Raw genomic sequence first — 16,312 nt, 5'->3', positions numbered from 1 at the left:
AAGCTTTATCCTAGAGGAGTAATTTATCCTAGGTCACAGAGCTTAAAAATAGAGCAGGGGTGCTTTTTGATTCCAAAGCCCATGCTCACTGTATTCAGTTTCCTCCCACTAGCTTATGGCATGCCAGCATGAACTGAGACTGTCTCTGTTTCAAGGTAATAAAACATCCAGGCCAGTACAATATTAAAAATTCTCACTCATTCAGTTTAAAACTTCACCCGAGCACCCAGGCCTGATACAGACATAGAAACACTACAGTGGAGGGAGGATTCGGTTAATCTCATCACGCTCTGTGCTCATCTCCTCTCCATTTACTAGCTGCCTGCCAGTTTAGGGCTTCTTCAGCTTTGGAGCAGGAAGAGGAAGAGGCATGGGGGGCAAGAACAGACTTACTCAGTTGGTACAGTTGTTACCTGGGCTATTTAGCTTTGAGTGTGGCAGATTTCAAATGTTAATTCTTCTATTTTAGGGTTACTGTCATGGGTTTCTCAAAGACCTCACCACTGTGGATCTCTTTATTTTCAGTTCCTTTGACTAGGGCAGCGGCTCCTCTGCTTGCCTACTTATATTGCCTCCTAGGTAGGCAGAGGGAGGTAGAGGTCCACCCCTCAGTTGGGGTTTTCTTACCCCTCCAGATTGGTCCTTTTGGGCAGAATCCTCAAGATAACCCACATTAGAAACTCAGTGCATTTCACAGCTATAAACCATACCCCTGACCTTTGGCTAGTGTTTTCCAAATGAATGCCCCTGGTCAAAAGATTAGCCACAGGAATATAACTACTCCTGTATAAAGCTCAGAATATATGCCTTTTTTGCACTAAGATTTTCATATAGAGAGGAGAGTTTGGTAGTAGTGTAGTGGTAATAGTAGCAGTAGTAATAATTATGGTACACTGATAATAGTAAAACCTCATATTGCTATTACAAAGTAAATGTGGAACCTAAAGGAAAAAAGGAAAAGTACGTTTTTAGAGGCTTGAAGTAGGGAGTTAAGGTAACTAACCAAATTCAAGTTGTCTAAAATGGTTTTGAATGAAAAATGTCTCCCTGTGTCCTTAATCTGTCTTTTCTGAAGGTAATATCTGTAATAGTTTATTTGTGAGCATTCAGAGATGTTCTATCCATCTATATGTACATACTCTTTTTTTTTTTTTTTAAGATTTTATTTATTGATTTGACACAGAGACAGCGAGAGAGGGAACACAAGCAGGGGGAGTGGGAGAGGGAGAAGCAGGCTTCCTGCTGAGCAGGGAGCCCGATGGGGGGCTGGATCCCAGGGCCCTGGGATCATGACCTGAGCGGAAGGCAGACACTTAACGACTGAGTCCCCTATATGTACATACTCTTTATTTAAAAATACAAATGAGTTCTATTTTCAAGTGTAGATAAGTTTTTCATTTAGCAGTATATATGAGGGATCTTTTCAGAGCTATACATTTAAATCTAACTTGTTCTTTTTGATGGCTGCATAGTACATTATGTGAATGTACCTTAATTTTTATAACCACTCCTGTATTTACATTGTTTCCAACTTTTTTTGTTTAGTAAACAGTGTTTGCTGGATATTCTTCCATATGTCTTTGCATGCTTGTACATATACTTCTATAGAATAAATTTCTAAAAGTGTAGTTGTTGAGCCAAAAAGTATGAGAAGTAACGGGACGCCTGGGTGGCTCAGTCGTTAAGTGTCTGCCTTCAGCTCAGGTCATGGTCCCAGAGTCCTGGGATCGAGCTCCACATTGGGCTCCCTGCTCAGCGGGAAGCCTGCTTCTGCCTCTCTCACTCCCCCTGCTTGTGTTCCCTTCTCACTGTGTCTCTCTCTGTCAAATAAATAAATAAAATCTTCAAAAAAAAAAAAGTATGTGAAGTAACATTTTTGATACATACTGCCAAATTGCTTTCCAAAGAGGTTCTACCAATTCCTTCTAAACAGTTTAAAGTGGAGATCTTTTAGCATTTACCCCAAAGATAGAAATGTGATCTGAAGGGGCACCTGCACCCCAATGTTTATAGCAGCAATGTCCACAATAGCCAAACTATGGAAAGCGCCCAGATGTCCATCGACAGATGAATGGATAAAGAAGATGTGGTATGCACACACACATACACACACACACATACACATGAATATTACACAGCCATCAAAAAACGAAATCTTGCCATTTGCAATGATGTGGATGGAATTAGAGGGTATTATGCTAAGCGAAATAAGTCAATCAGAGAAAAGACAATTATCATATGATGTCACTGATATGTGAAATTTAAGAAATAAAACAGAGGATCATAAGGGAAGGGAGGAAAAATTAAAACAAGATGAAACCAGAAAGGGAGACAAACCATAAGAGACTCTTAATCATAGGAACCGAACTGAGGGTTGTTGGAGGGGAAGTGGGTGGAGGGGTGGGGTAACTGGGTGATGGGCGTTAAGGAGGGCATGTGATATAATGAGCACTGGGTAGTATAATTACTGATGATGAATCACAGGCCTGTACCTCTGAAACCAATAATACGTTATATGTTAATTAATTGAATTTAAATTAAAAAATGTTAAAAAATAAAAGGGAAAAAGTAAAGTGGAGATGTTTTGCAATGAAGATGGCAGTATGACTGACTTTCAGTTTAAAGAATTTAGCTAGTTTTTCAAGTTTTAGTTGGAAACATTTTTTACATTTGAGGTGATTCAAATCAGTGGGGAAAGAGATGTCGGAAGGTGCTAAAATGATACAATTCATTTAATTTTCCTTTTTAAATTTCTAGTGAATATGTTTATGGTTTAATATTAAGAGGCTAGTTTTTGTTCATATTTAATAGGGAAAGGGATTTAATTAAGATGAAAAACAAAACTATTACTTATATGGACTCTAAAATAATAATTGAAAATGGGGATAAGAGTATAAGCAGGCAGCTTTTGGGTATGATAGAGCATTTGCATTCATAATACCTTGTTCTACCATTTTTAAAAATGTTTTAAATTTTCTGTACAGATGTTCATTTTTCTCATATTTATGCTTTTAAGATTTGGTAGGTACCTAATATGTTATGAATTTAATGAACAATATGATACTGTATACAATTAAGATAGTATTATCTTCCAGGAATATAATTCAAAATATGTTGACTTGATTGAGGAACAACTTAATGAAGCACTTACTACTTACCGAAAGCCAATTGATGGTGATAACTATGTTCGTCGGAGTAACCAAAGGTAGAGTCTAGTTAATGGAATAATTTATTAACTTGTCCTCTAATATAAAATTCAAAACCAGTTCATAATCTTTATTTTTTGAAATTTTCTGAGTACTTAGAGATTTTATTCCCTTCACTGACATAAGAAAAAAATCTTAAAGCATATCATTGACCACTCAAGAATTCCAGTGGCACTCATAACATGCTGAATACCCTTACTAATATAATTTATATACCTTCCATGCTTTTACCCTAGTCTGTTTTTCTGGTCTCAGCTCTCTTACTATTACTCACTACTTTGAGGCCAGCTAAACTGTTATTTTTCTAGAGAAATCCTCACGCTTTTCCACTTCCATATTTTTATGTATGCCGAGAGATTACATCTTTACCTAGTACTTTATTAGTAGTCCTTGTTTTAATTAGCATATTGTAAATGAGGCAATAGGTATATCAATCATCTTTATTATACTAGATTACAGCGTCCTCATGTCTACCTGCCTGTACACCTCTATGGACAACTGGTACACCACAAAACAGGCTGTCATTTGTTGGAAGTACAGGTAAAAACATAATTAACTTGTTTTAAATAACTACAATTATAGAAAAAAATCTCAATATTGCTAAAGTATTACCTTTGCAAAAACTACTCAAAAGCCTTAAAGTTAGCAGCATAATTGCTTTTAAAGCCCTCTATCTTATAACCGACTTAGGCATTCTTTGTTCGTAATCCTGATAGATCACTGGTTTGCATGCCTTTCCCTGACTTCCCTGTGTCAACTTTTGCATAGCTAATTTGTTACGTAAAGTAAGCCACTTTAAGTCTGAGTTCTGTCCTTTATAGTTTATTGGGAAGTTCATCTTGTTAGTAGAAACATACGAAAAACTGAATTTCTTCATTGTTCCTGTTGGGAAGTTAAACTGAACCTGATACAGATTCAGTTATCTTTGGTGAGCAACAAACTGGAAGTGTAGTTGCTGTCTGTACTATTCCCTTAAACCTCATGGAATATAACAGGCTTAGTGTCAAGCAGTTATTCTTTGATTATATGCACACCAAATGTATGGCTGTGAATATGTCTTGCTACTAAGTGTTTTCAATAAATGCGACTTTCTTCTGATTTTAGAAATGGAAGTATTTGCATGTGTGTCTTTTGAACTCTAGTAATCTGGCAGTTTAGTTCATTTTTGTATCAGTGTTCATCCCAGGAGCCAAAGTTTTGCATAAACGTACTCTATAGTGTCCTATTTTTATATTAAACCTGTGAAGACTTTTGGAGCATATATCTTTCATACTAGTTTTTTTAATTCACTAGTATTATGTTCTATTTAAAAAACTGATAATGTGACTAACATTTTTATAATGTTAGGTACTAAGTACTTTGTTAAGCACTTTGTATGTAATGATTAGATCATTACACCTTATGAAACAGATCCTTATTTTAGAGATTGGAAATCAAGGCATGGGGGATTAACTAACTTGCTCAAAACCACATAGCTAGAAAGTGCTAACTCCAGAATAGGAACTCAGAGCCCCTGCGCTAATGCTGCTTAAGAAAGTTTACATAAAATTATTTTAGAATTTTAAATATGCAAACATTACTAAATGCAAACCTTAAAAATTTGGTTTTAAGATGCATTGAAAGCATATTGTTACTCATGCTTTGTTTTTCTTTTTTTTTTCTTTCTCCAGAATATTATTACCGAACTCTGTCACAATGTTCGTACACCAGATTTGGATAAATGGGAAGAAATTAAAAAACTGAAAGCATCTCTTTGGGCCTTGGTTTGTAATAAACACTTCTATAAAATCTTCATCATTTTTAGATTTTTTAAAAATTTTCCCATTAATAATAAAAATCATTTTATTTAGAACTTGTTCTCAGATTAATATTCTAAGACCAAGATTGTTTCTGCCCATTTTAAATATATTTTTAGACTGAAAAATAAATGATTAAGCTATTAGTTTTCTTTCTAAGACAAATGGAGCATTAATTTCTAAAGTTCCATATTTAAGGGTTTTTTTCACATTTTTTTCTCTCTCATAGATGGGGTTAAATTTTTTGATAGCTCTCCAAATTTCTTGAAAGAGTTACTCTTATAAATATATTTGATACAAGTTATTTCTTTTCTTTCAGGGAAATATTGGCTCATCAAATTGGGGTCTCAATTTGCTACAGGAAGAAAATGTGATTCCAGATATACTAAAACTTGCAAAGCAGTGTGAGGTTCTTTCAATCAGAGGGTATGTTATTTTACTCACAAATCTTTCTAATGTATATATTCTTGTTCACAAATGGCTGTGAGGGAAGAGTATTTTATGATTCAGTAGTCCAATAGAACTATTAATTCACTGAAAATCCTAATGAGATAAGATTTAAAAAGAAAAGGGTGGGGTGCTCACCTGGCTGGCTCAGTAGAGCATGCGACTCTTGATCTTGGGGCCATGATTTCAAGCCCCACACTGGGAGTAGAGTTTACTTAAAAAAAAAAAAAAAAAAAAAATTTTTTTTTTTAGATGCACTAAAGTAAACATCTTAAGGAACTCCTTGCTTAATGTTACTGTTTCATTTTTATCATTATAATGTTGAAGTTTAGTAACTGGTAAACAGTGAAAGTATAGTGTATATGCAGTAGTCCAATAGCCCATATATTCCAGATTTATCCCAGGAAAGTTAATATATGTCATTTTCCCCCTAAGATTGCATTATGTTCTTTTAAACTACTTCTTTGTAATTACTATCTATATTAGGAAGGTGTTCATGTTACTTATGGCTTCTAAGTTACCCCTAACTCATTTTAATACATTTTTCTACAAGCTAAACAATTTTTAATGACTTTTAAAGAAAATTCAAATGTACATATAGCAAACTAATATTTTGGTTGCTTTAAGAAATCTCAGTTTGGAATTATAAACTGTCATTACTACATCTTTTACATATAGGACCTGTGTATATGTGCTTGGGCTCATAGCCAAAACCAAACAGGGCTGTGATATTCTGAAATGTCACAGCTGGGATTCTGTAAGGCACAGTCGCAAACATCTGTGGCCTGTGGTTCCAGATGATGTAGAACAACTCTGTAATGAACTTTCATCTATCCCAAGCACCCTGAGTTTGAACTCAGAGTCAACCAGCTCTAGACATAATAGTGAAAGTGAATCTGCACCATCAAGTGAGTATTGTTGACAAGATCATATAAAGTTAGCTGAAATTAACATTTGTATTTGTAATGTCACAATTTAAATGTATTTGTTACATTCCTAATTTACTTTTTTCTAAGATAATTTGGCAATAATGTGGTCTTGGAGAATGTGTTATCTTTTCACAACAGAGAGTAATAGCCACCAAACTACATTGTTCTCTCTCCTTGCTTTTCTAAATAGCCTTCGGAAAAGTCTTACTGACAGAGTTAAAAAATAAGCCATGTGCCAGAAGAACCTGTTCCCCTTTTTGCTTATCATAAAATCTAAAAGTAAATATTTGCTTACCTTCATTTACATACTTTTTCACTCATTTTTCAGATACAGAGATTGTTGAACCAGAATGTATTTATTAAGAGATACTATATTTACATATTCATTTTTGAGAGAAGAGCTAAATTTTAAAACTAAATATTGAAACTGTTAAAAGATAGAGTATCAAAAATCAATTAAATAAAAAACAGTTTGTGGTTTTAAGCCCTGTGCTAAATATTGTTAGTCGTACAAAACTTAAGACATGGTTCTTTTTAAGAAGATAGTGCAACATTTTTCAAACCATATTTTACCAGGCCTAAGATGCTGTGAATTATAAGATGCACCAGTATTTTATGTATCACTAAAAAAGAAGAAAAAAATACTGCCTATTAAACTAGGACATACCACTGATTACAAGATGCATTCTGATTTTAGAGAATTACTTGTGAAAAACGTGCATCTTAGAATTGACAAAATCTGAAAATACATTATGCAGGTTTATTTGGGATTTTATTTTGCTTTCTTTCAAAATAAATTTGAAGTAGTTTATAACTATTGAACAAAAAGCTAAAAATAAAAATAGGATAAAAGCTCATAGATGTCATTGGACACCCAGATTGAGTCTTTTTTCTTTATTAGAGTTAGACACTGAATTTAGATGAGTTACTTAGTACCTAAAGGAAAATAAATAAGCCTAACTGATTTAAACATGAATTTAAAATGCTCTGACTTGGTTCTATAAAAGATATTTTAAGACTAAGAATTCATTTCTTATAAGATTAATTTCTCCCACTATTGTGATTTGAAAAATTAACAAGAATCTGTACCAACTGAGTGAACATCCATGGTCAAATCTCCCTTTTCCTTTAATTGTATGCTGAATATTTAGAGGTTTTGGAAACTCCCTGCCATTAAAACAGTCAAGCAAAAAAAAAAAAAACAACACTTCATGTAAACTGTGCCATAATGAATCCTTTAGTTTTTCTTGGGAAATAACAGAAGTTCCTTATAATGACATAATTTCACATTTTATTTAAGTTCAAACACTTGGTCTCAGGAAGTTCTTTTTTTTTTTTATGTGGCTTCTCAGCAATTTAACCCTTTATTTTTGAAAAAATTTTTTCCCAGATGACTATTCAACAAAATATTCTTGAAATATGTCACTAACAGTTGCCATGATTTTGTTTCGTCATTTTTTTATGTGCTTTTATTAACAATCCTTTGATCATAGGTATGTTCATAATGGAGGATGACCGGTTCGGCAGCAGCTCTACCAGTACGTTTTTTCTTGACATCAATGAAGATACAGAGCCAGCATTTTATGATCGACCTGGACCTATAAAGGATAAAAATTCATTCCCTTTCTTTGCTTCTAGTAAACTTGTGAAGAATCGTATCTTAAATTCGCTTACTTTGCCTAATAAAAAACATCGTAGTAGCAGTGATCCGAAAGGAGGGAAACTGTCATCCGAAAATAAGACAAACAACAGGCGGATCAGAACACTTACGGAGCCCAGTGTTGACTTTAATCATAGTGATGATTTCACACCCATATCCACAGTACAGAAGACATTACAATTAGAAACTTCATTTGTTGGGAATAAGCACATTGAAGACACTGGTAGTACTCCAAGTATTGGAGAGAATGACTTAAAATTCACGAAGAGTCTTGGTACAGAGAATCACAGAGAAAACACAAGCCGAGAGAGATTAGTCGTAGAAAGTTCAACAAGCTCACATATGAAGATACGTAGCCAAAGTTTTAATACAGACACTACAACAAGTGGCATAAGTTCAATGAGTTCAAGTCCTTCACGAGAAACAGTAGGTATCGATGCTACGACTGTGGACACAGACTGTGGAAGTATGAGTACTGTGGTAAGTACTAAAACTGTTAAGACAAGCCACTATTTGACGCCACAGTCTAACCATCTGTCTCTCTCCAAATCAAACTCCGTGTCCCTGGTGCCTCCAGGTTCTTCTCACACACTTCCTAGAAGAGCACAGTCCCTTAAAGCACCCTCTATTGCTACGATTAAAAGTCTAGCAGATTGTAACTTTAGTTACACGAGTTCTAGAGACGCCTTTGGCTATGCTACGCTGAAAAGATTGCAGCAACAAAGAATGCATCCGTCCTTATCTCATTCTGAGGCTTTGGCATCCCCAGCAAAAGATGTGCTGTTTACCGACACCATCACCATGAAGGCCAGCAGCTTTGAGTCCAGGTTAACACCAAGCAGGTGAGCAAATGAACATTTAAAAATGAACAATAGTGGTTGCATTTTAACAGACTTAACTGGAAAGCACTAGACAGGTTTTACATCTACATAAGCCTCAGAACTGACCAATTGTAATTGTTTACTATGGTAGGCTCTAAGCTCCTAGTTACCCGATATGATTTGAAATGGATTCTTGCAGCTGCGAGGGGGGAAAAGAAATTCTTTTAGGCCCTGAAATAAACATCTATGGTTTGCAAGGACACACAAGTCACAAGTTTTTTTTTATTTCTCGCTTCTGCAAGGATCGATTTTAAAAAGAAGCATGTCGGGGGAATCAGGAGCTTAAGACCTACAATAACAAACAACCTTTTCAGGTAGGTCAATTTAAGGCTCCAAAAGTTGACCTTTATTATTACTATATTTTTTAAGTAACTACAAATTTTAGTAAAATTCTTTTCAGTTTGTCTTAAGTAGCTGTGATTATTTAGTAGGAACCTAATGAACATTAAGTGAATTAATTGGCCTGCAGGATTCAGCAGTAGCAATTTGCCTGTGCTCAAGAACTTTTAGGGAATTTCTATGCCATATCTAAAGATTGTGACCAGGTTGATCAAAATAAACAATTTTGATTTTACCTTTAAAATATATGCAATGTAAAATTTGGTTGTTGCAAAGGTTCTGTACCTGTTTTTTTGTTGTTGTTGTTGTTGTTACTGTTGGGCCAAATACTTCTAAAAATTTACTTAGTTTTTGTTATTAATTCCCATTTATTTAAATGGATTAGTATTTGTCAAATACTGAGAATAGTGCTTGACACATATCATCATCATTAGCATTATGGGTAGTTATTTCCTTATGTAACCCATTTGGCTTTTACAGAACCAAATTCTTAATAACATTAAAAAGTTATTAAGCAGTTTTATTTCAGTAATGCTAATGCATTTAGTAGAAGGGGTTCCTTTGTAGCAGATAATAAATTATATCCCATTTGATAGAATTTTATAAATTATGCAGTGATGTCTCATACAGGAACTCACCCATCTTTGGCAACCTCATCGATTCAGAACAAAGGCAAATCTGTTAATAGCTCACTAGTCTCAATCTATGCAGTAAGGTTCATGAATTGTATTCAGAAGAGATACCTCTGACCCACATTCAAAGTTGATACTTATCCTAACAAGCTTTGATGTCACGTTTTCAGGCCTATGGGAGCAACAATTAGAAGCTTCTGATTGGTAGGAACACTATAACAGGAAAGGACAGCTGATAAAACTGGTAGCAAAGGAGGAAACTTTTGTATTACAACAAAGTATTTGAAAATTCGAGACCACCGCAGCAGCCAGAGCAGTAAGGAATGTAGCCGAGCGAAGTAAGCAGTAGGAGTTGCACCATCGTACAGCTCAGTGCAACGTCACCAGAGAGCTGTTAAGATTTCACACGATTTGGTTGATTATATCCCATCGAAGCAGGCCGTTTCTATCCAAATTGATGAAGGCATAGATTAAAGAGTTGTACTGTTTAAATATTCATAAGAATAGACCAGAAAAGACAGCTACCCCAAATCACTTATTTCCTAACCAATCTGGGTTCTTAGAATCTTATTTCCTATATTCTCTGTTAGACCAGAAGAAAGTTATTTGGAAATTTTACTCCTGGAGTAAAATGCCAAGTTATTGGCATTACATAAAGGATGAATAGATGTTTTAATTTCTGGGAGGGAAAAAAATAAAAACAAGAAATAACAGTCAAGAGACAGGAACAGCTTGTACAAAGGTGTGACGGCATAACAGAACTTTATGTTCATCAAATCTTTCATTTGTTTTTCAAATTGCATTTAGTACTTACTGTGTGTGTACCAGGTTCCATGGAGGAAAAACCGTGTCGGCATTAGTCTTTCTATTCCTACTTCTTACCTTTGGTTAGTTCAGAGAAAATGAAAGTGATGGAAGCTAACTACAAATTTACTTCAAAATAACAGTTTGGAATCCAGTCTGAGAAGGACTATTATTATTATTTGTTTTGTTTTCTTATAAAATTAAAAGGGTAGGCATGCAGATACATACCTATGGTATAATGGATAGCATGAGTCCAGCAGTCTTAAAAATCGTATCTCACTGAGATATTTCCTTGGGACATGGTAGAACAAACACTGAAATAGGAATCCTTAATCCTAAATTCTAATCCTGGCACTGAGTGAATGAACTTGAAGAAGGTTTCATAAATTATGCTGTAATGTCTCATCTGCCTAGACTTCAGTAGCTTTGCAAAACTTCATCAATCCAGGACAAAACCAAGCAGACCTCATTTGCTCACTATTATGAATCTGTGTGGGAAAGTTCATGAATTTTGAAATATCTAGGCCTCAGTTGCCTCATCTAATAGAATTTGGACTAGATCAGTGGTTTTAAGCTTTTTGAATGTTGCTTTTTAAGTAGAGAATCTCTCTTCGCAAAAACATTTCTGTGGAAACCCAATATGTGGAATAGATTAAAATGGAGCTAGTCAGTTGAAATAGGGATTGGGAAGGCAAGTATCCACCACCTCCTCCACCTCCAATACTCCTTTAAGAGTTTTATGAAATAAGAGAGGCTTAACAATTTAATTTTAAAACCACTGACCTATTTTATGAAATTTGTCAATTTCAGTTAGGAGTCTTTTAAGCAGAAATTAGGAGTGGTTTTTACTATGATAATTTTTTTTTTTTTTAAGATTTTATTTATTTGTCAGAGAGAGAACACAAGCAGGGGGAGCGGCAGGCAGAGCAGGCAGAGGGAGAAGCAGGCTCTCCGCTGAGCAAGGAGCCGGATGCGGGACCCTGGGATCATGACCTGAGCTGAAAGCAGATGCTTAACCGACTGAGCCACCCAGGCGCCCCAACTATGATAATCTTAATAGCTACAATTTTGAAGGATTTTGTGTGCATTATAAAATAACTCCTTTTTTAAATATCAGGCTACATTGTTACATTTTAAATGACTTGGGTTTCTAAATGCCAGTGTACCTTAACTGTGGAGCCTTGTGTAGTGCCTTGTATATACAAAGCAGGTGCCTAGTCAATATTTTAGCATGTATGTTGCATGAATAAGAAACCTTTATCTTAAGGAAATATCAGTATACCATATTTATTATGGAGTCACTAGTAAGGAGTGTATTGCAGACATATCAGTGCTTTAAATAAAACTGTCTTGTAATATTTACAAATGATAACATTGCTGTTTTGTGTCTTCTGTGTTACATAAATCTTGTTGCTAAAGCATTAATTACCACACAAAGGATGATAAGTATTCTTATTTTTCATAAAAATAATGTTAAATGGAGTTAATAGACATGCCCTTAGTTGTATGATAGCAAATTTACTAGTTTGAAATGATTGTGAAGATAGTCCTTGGATCATACCTGTGACTTCTGAGGACACTTTTTTTAAATTCTAGGTATTGAAAGTTACCTTAATTGCCCACCTTTTCACTTTTACCTGGGAGGCCATAGTAGTTGTTTTTCCAAACAGTCTCATTATGGATGGTCTTTTGTATATCATTTTATAACAGCTAAATGATTTCAAGTGTTTATATGCTATTAATAAACAAGATGGCACTGTTTAGTACTTGGCTAGCTACTTATCTTTTTGAAGTTAAAAAAATAAATTGTAATTCCTCTATATGATAAATATTACAAATCAAGAAACTAATGCAAGTGGGATTTTTTTTTATGGTTTTATAGGTTCATGAAAGCTTTAAGTTATGCTTCATTAGATAAAGAAGATTTATTAAGTCCTATTAATCAAAATACCCTGCAGCGATCCTCCTCAGTGAGGTCCATGGTGTCCAGTGCAACGTATGGTAGTTCAGATGACTATATTGGTCTTGCTCTTCCAGTAGACATCAATGATATATTCCAGGTATCATAAATTCTATTTTCCTATTATTTCATGTTGTACAACTGCTTACTAGAAATTACAATTTAGAGTGAATACTATTTTGGGAGAAGATAATTTTTTTTAAAGCAGTTTTGTTTAAAAACATTTTATGATGAAAATTATTTCACCTTTCTCACTTTATTCTGTACTTTTTTATTTAGTATTTCCAAGTCCCCAGAACATTATGCTTCCTTCTCTTCCCATACTAAATCAGCATCTTGTTTGATTTCTTATCGGTATATTCTCTCTAGAAGTTTAGTGAATTTTTAACTTTGCTTTTTAATCACATTTGACTTATCCTTGTTTTTTAATATTTATTTTTTGTTTTTTTGACATTGAACACAAAGTTGTGTAAGTTTGAGGTATACAGTATATTCCTTTTTTTTTTAAATAATCCTTGAACCTATTTATCCTGCACAGGACAGCCACATGTGCCCAGTCATATAAGGTGGTCCTAATCCCATGAGATACAAATACCTACATGATAGATAGTACTAAAGAATCCGCATTTGCTCAGGAGTCTAAAGACATTTTAAATAAATTCTAAAAATAATTATTTTAATATTTAAATTACCAAGAGTAGATAAGAACTTAAGGATTATTTGTTATTTTATCAAATTTTGGTAATTTAACCTTCTTTCATGAACTTTTTGTTGTACGTTCATGTGCTATAGTAATTCTATTTAAATTGCATTTCATTTAATCTTGCTAATATTCATAAAGTGAACTTCTTTGTAATTTATCTGTTTTAGGTAAAGGATATTCCCTATTTTCAGACAAAAAACATACCTCCACACGATGATCGAGGTGCCAGAGTGTTTGCCCATGAGGCAGGAGGTAATGCATGGTTTCTGTTCTCATGAGACTGACTCTTCTTTATATTAAAAAGAAAATTCTTTTTAAAGATTTTATTTATTTATTTTTTTTGACAGAGAGAGAGAGAGAACAAGTAGGCAGAGAGGCAGGCAGAGGGAGAGGGAGAAGCAGGCTCCCCGCCGAGCAGGGAGCCCGACGCGGGGCTCGATCCCAGGACTCTGGGATCATGACCTGAGCTGAAGGCAGCCGCTTAACCAACTGAGCCACCCAGGCGCCCCAGAAAATTCTTTTTAAAACAAAGTTGATTAAAAAATTTTTTTCAGTAGGATGACATTAAAAATTCAGATATACTTACTTTTGGGTCAATTTAAAAATTATGCCAAAATAATTGTTTGAGCCCATTTAAAACTAAACCACAATATATTTTTGTGAGGGTCTTAAGAAAATGTTCTACCCAGCCTCTCAAGAAGACAAAAACTAGATCATTTGATTCTGTTTTTAAAAACTAATGCATGAAAAATTTATAATGCTGATTCTCAAAGGTCTAAGAAACAGATGTGTGGGGAGAGGAGAGAGATAAAAACGTACTTATGCATTACATGATCTCTCTTTGTTATGAACAGTAAGATTTTAATGAATATATGCATGTCAGCCATAGGTTTAAAGCTTCATAATCTTTTTTTTTTTTCTTCTAACAAGTACCTCTTTAGATAGACTCAGAATTATTACGTTTCTTTATGGAAATACTGAGAATAATTGAAATTATGTCTTAATTGTATAATTTTAATTTTCCATTTTGCATTTAAAATTTTATATTGAAGTAATACAAGCTTATCTGCTAACTTTATTTTCCTAATTTTAAGCAAATTACTCTCTTTTCTCCTCAGTTAAGGTTAAGATTTCGAGTCATAAAAAGAGTTCTGGTTTTCTTCTCTAATTTTCCTAATTTAAAAATTCACATAGTTTGAGACATCTTGAAAAGAGGTATCATTGATACTATCTTTATCGGATTTTGTTTCATATTTACTTATGCACAGGTCTTCCATCTGGAACTGGAGGTCTTGTAAAAAACTCTTTTCACTTGCTACGACAGCAGATGAGTCTTACGGAAATAATGAATTCAATCCATTCAGATGCTTCTCTGTTTTTAGAAAGTACAGAAGACACTGGATTACAGGAGCATACAGATGATAACTGCCTTTATTGTGTCTGTATCGAAATTCTGGGTTTCCAGCCCAGTAATCAACTAAGTGCAATATGTAGTCATTCAGGTAAGTGATTATGTCCATCTCCAAATCTTGTCCCACCTCTGTTGACCATCCCTCTTACTCCATTCTCACTACCTCAGCCTTAGTTCGGTCCTTCAGCATTTCCCTATTGGAGGGTTGGAGGTAGTGTTTCGTCTCCAAGTTTGGCCCCTGCCAGTTCATCTTTCATACTATTCCCTGGGATTAGTCTGTTGACAGTTCTTTACTGGCTATTCATGCCTAGCACACAAGATTCTTCGTGTGATCTGTTGTCTTTTTTTTCTTTAATTGCACTATTATTAACATAGAATGTTACATTAGTTTTGGATGTACAATATAATGATACAACAATTCTGTTTTGCTTTTTAAATTATTTTTTAATTCTAACATAGTTAACATACAGTGTTATATTTCAGGTGGACAATATAGTTGTTCAACAATTCTGTATGTTCATCAAGATAAATCTGTTCTTGATCCTCTTTATCTCTTTCATCCTGGCCCCTCCCACCTCTCTTCTGGCAGTTACCGTTTTGTTTGCTGTGTTTTAGAGTCTGTTTTGTTTATTTGTGTCTTTTTTCTTTGTTTGTTTTGTTAAATTCTACATATGAGTGAAATCATATGGTATTTGTTTTTTTCTGATGACTTCAGTTAGCTTTATTGCAAATGGCAAGATCTCATTCTTTTTTATGGCCAAGTAATACTCCGGTGTGTGTGTGTGTGTCTACACACACATCTTTAGCCAGTCACTATGAATACGCACTTGGGTCTTTCCATATCTTGGTTATTATAAATAATGCTGCAATAAACACAGGAGTGCATATATCTTTTCAAATTAGTGTTTTCGTTTTCTTTGGGTAAATACCCAGAAGTGGAATTACTGGATCATATGGTATTTCCGTTTTTAATTTTTTTCAGGAACCTCCATACTGTTTTCGACAATGGCTGTACCAAAGGGCATTCCCATCAATAGTGCATGAGGGTTTCTTTTTCTCCACATCCTCACCAGCACTCGTTAGTTCTTGTGTTTTGATTTTAGCCATTCTGACAGATGTGAGATGGTATCTCAGTGTGGTTTTGATTTGCACTTCCCCGATGATGAATGATGTTTAGCATCTTTTCATGTGTCTGTTGGCCATCTGTATGCCTTCTTTGAAAAAATGTTCAGGTCCTCTGCTCATTTTTAATTGGATTACTTGGTTTTTTGGTGTTTGAGTTGTGTAAGTTCTCTATATATTTTGGATTTTAAGCCATTATTGCATATGTCATTTGCAAATATCTTCTCCCATTCAGGTTATCTTACTATTTTGTTGATGGTTTCCTTTGCTGTGCAAAGTCTTTTTATTTAGTGTAGTCCTAATAATTTTTTAGTTTTGCTTTTGTTTCCCTTGCCTTAGGAGACATCTAGAGAAATGTTCCCATAGTTAATGTCAAAGAAATTAGTACCTATTATTTTCTCTAACAGTTTTATGGTTTCAGG

General features: G+C 34.4%; 1 protein-coding gene across 5 annotated transcripts in view; it reads left to right on the top strand.

Moving 5' to 3' along the window:
- LOC118006405 (rapamycin-insensitive companion of mTOR) overlaps positions 1-16,312 on the top strand; it is a 121,916-nt gene that overhangs the window by 93,836 nt on the left and 11,768 nt on the right. For 2 of the 5 annotated variants that reach the window (XM_034999046.1, XM_034999051.1), the window contains 10 exons: positions 3,096-3,205; positions 3,659-3,746; positions 4,877-4,969; positions 5,322-5,428; positions 6,128-6,357; positions 7,872-8,880; positions 9,162-9,233; positions 12,577-12,754; positions 13,525-13,609; positions 14,626-14,859. In XM_034999046.1, coding sequence (XP_034854937.1) covers positions 3,096-3,205; positions 3,659-3,746; positions 4,877-4,969; positions 5,322-5,428; positions 6,128-6,357; positions 7,872-8,880; positions 9,162-9,233; positions 12,577-12,754; positions 13,525-13,609; positions 14,626-14,859 — 2,206 coding nt within the window. The remainder of the gene's footprint in view (positions 1-3,095; positions 3,206-3,658; positions 3,747-4,876; positions 4,970-5,321; positions 5,429-6,127; positions 6,358-7,871; positions 8,881-9,161; positions 9,234-12,576; positions 12,755-13,524; positions 13,610-14,625; positions 14,860-16,312) is intronic. The other 3 variants (XM_034999048.1, XM_034999052.1, XM_034999047.1) reach the window with 3 other exon arrangements.

The sequence above is a fragment of the Mirounga leonina genome, unplaced genomic scaffold, assembly GCF_011800145.1.
Source record: "Mirounga leonina isolate KUSES-001 unplaced genomic scaffold, KU_Mleo_1.0 Mir_96, whole genome shotgun sequence".
Taxonomy (NCBI): domain Eukaryota; kingdom Metazoa; phylum Chordata; class Mammalia; order Carnivora; family Phocidae; genus Mirounga; species Mirounga leonina.
This window is presented reverse-complemented; position numbering and strand designations above follow the sequence as displayed.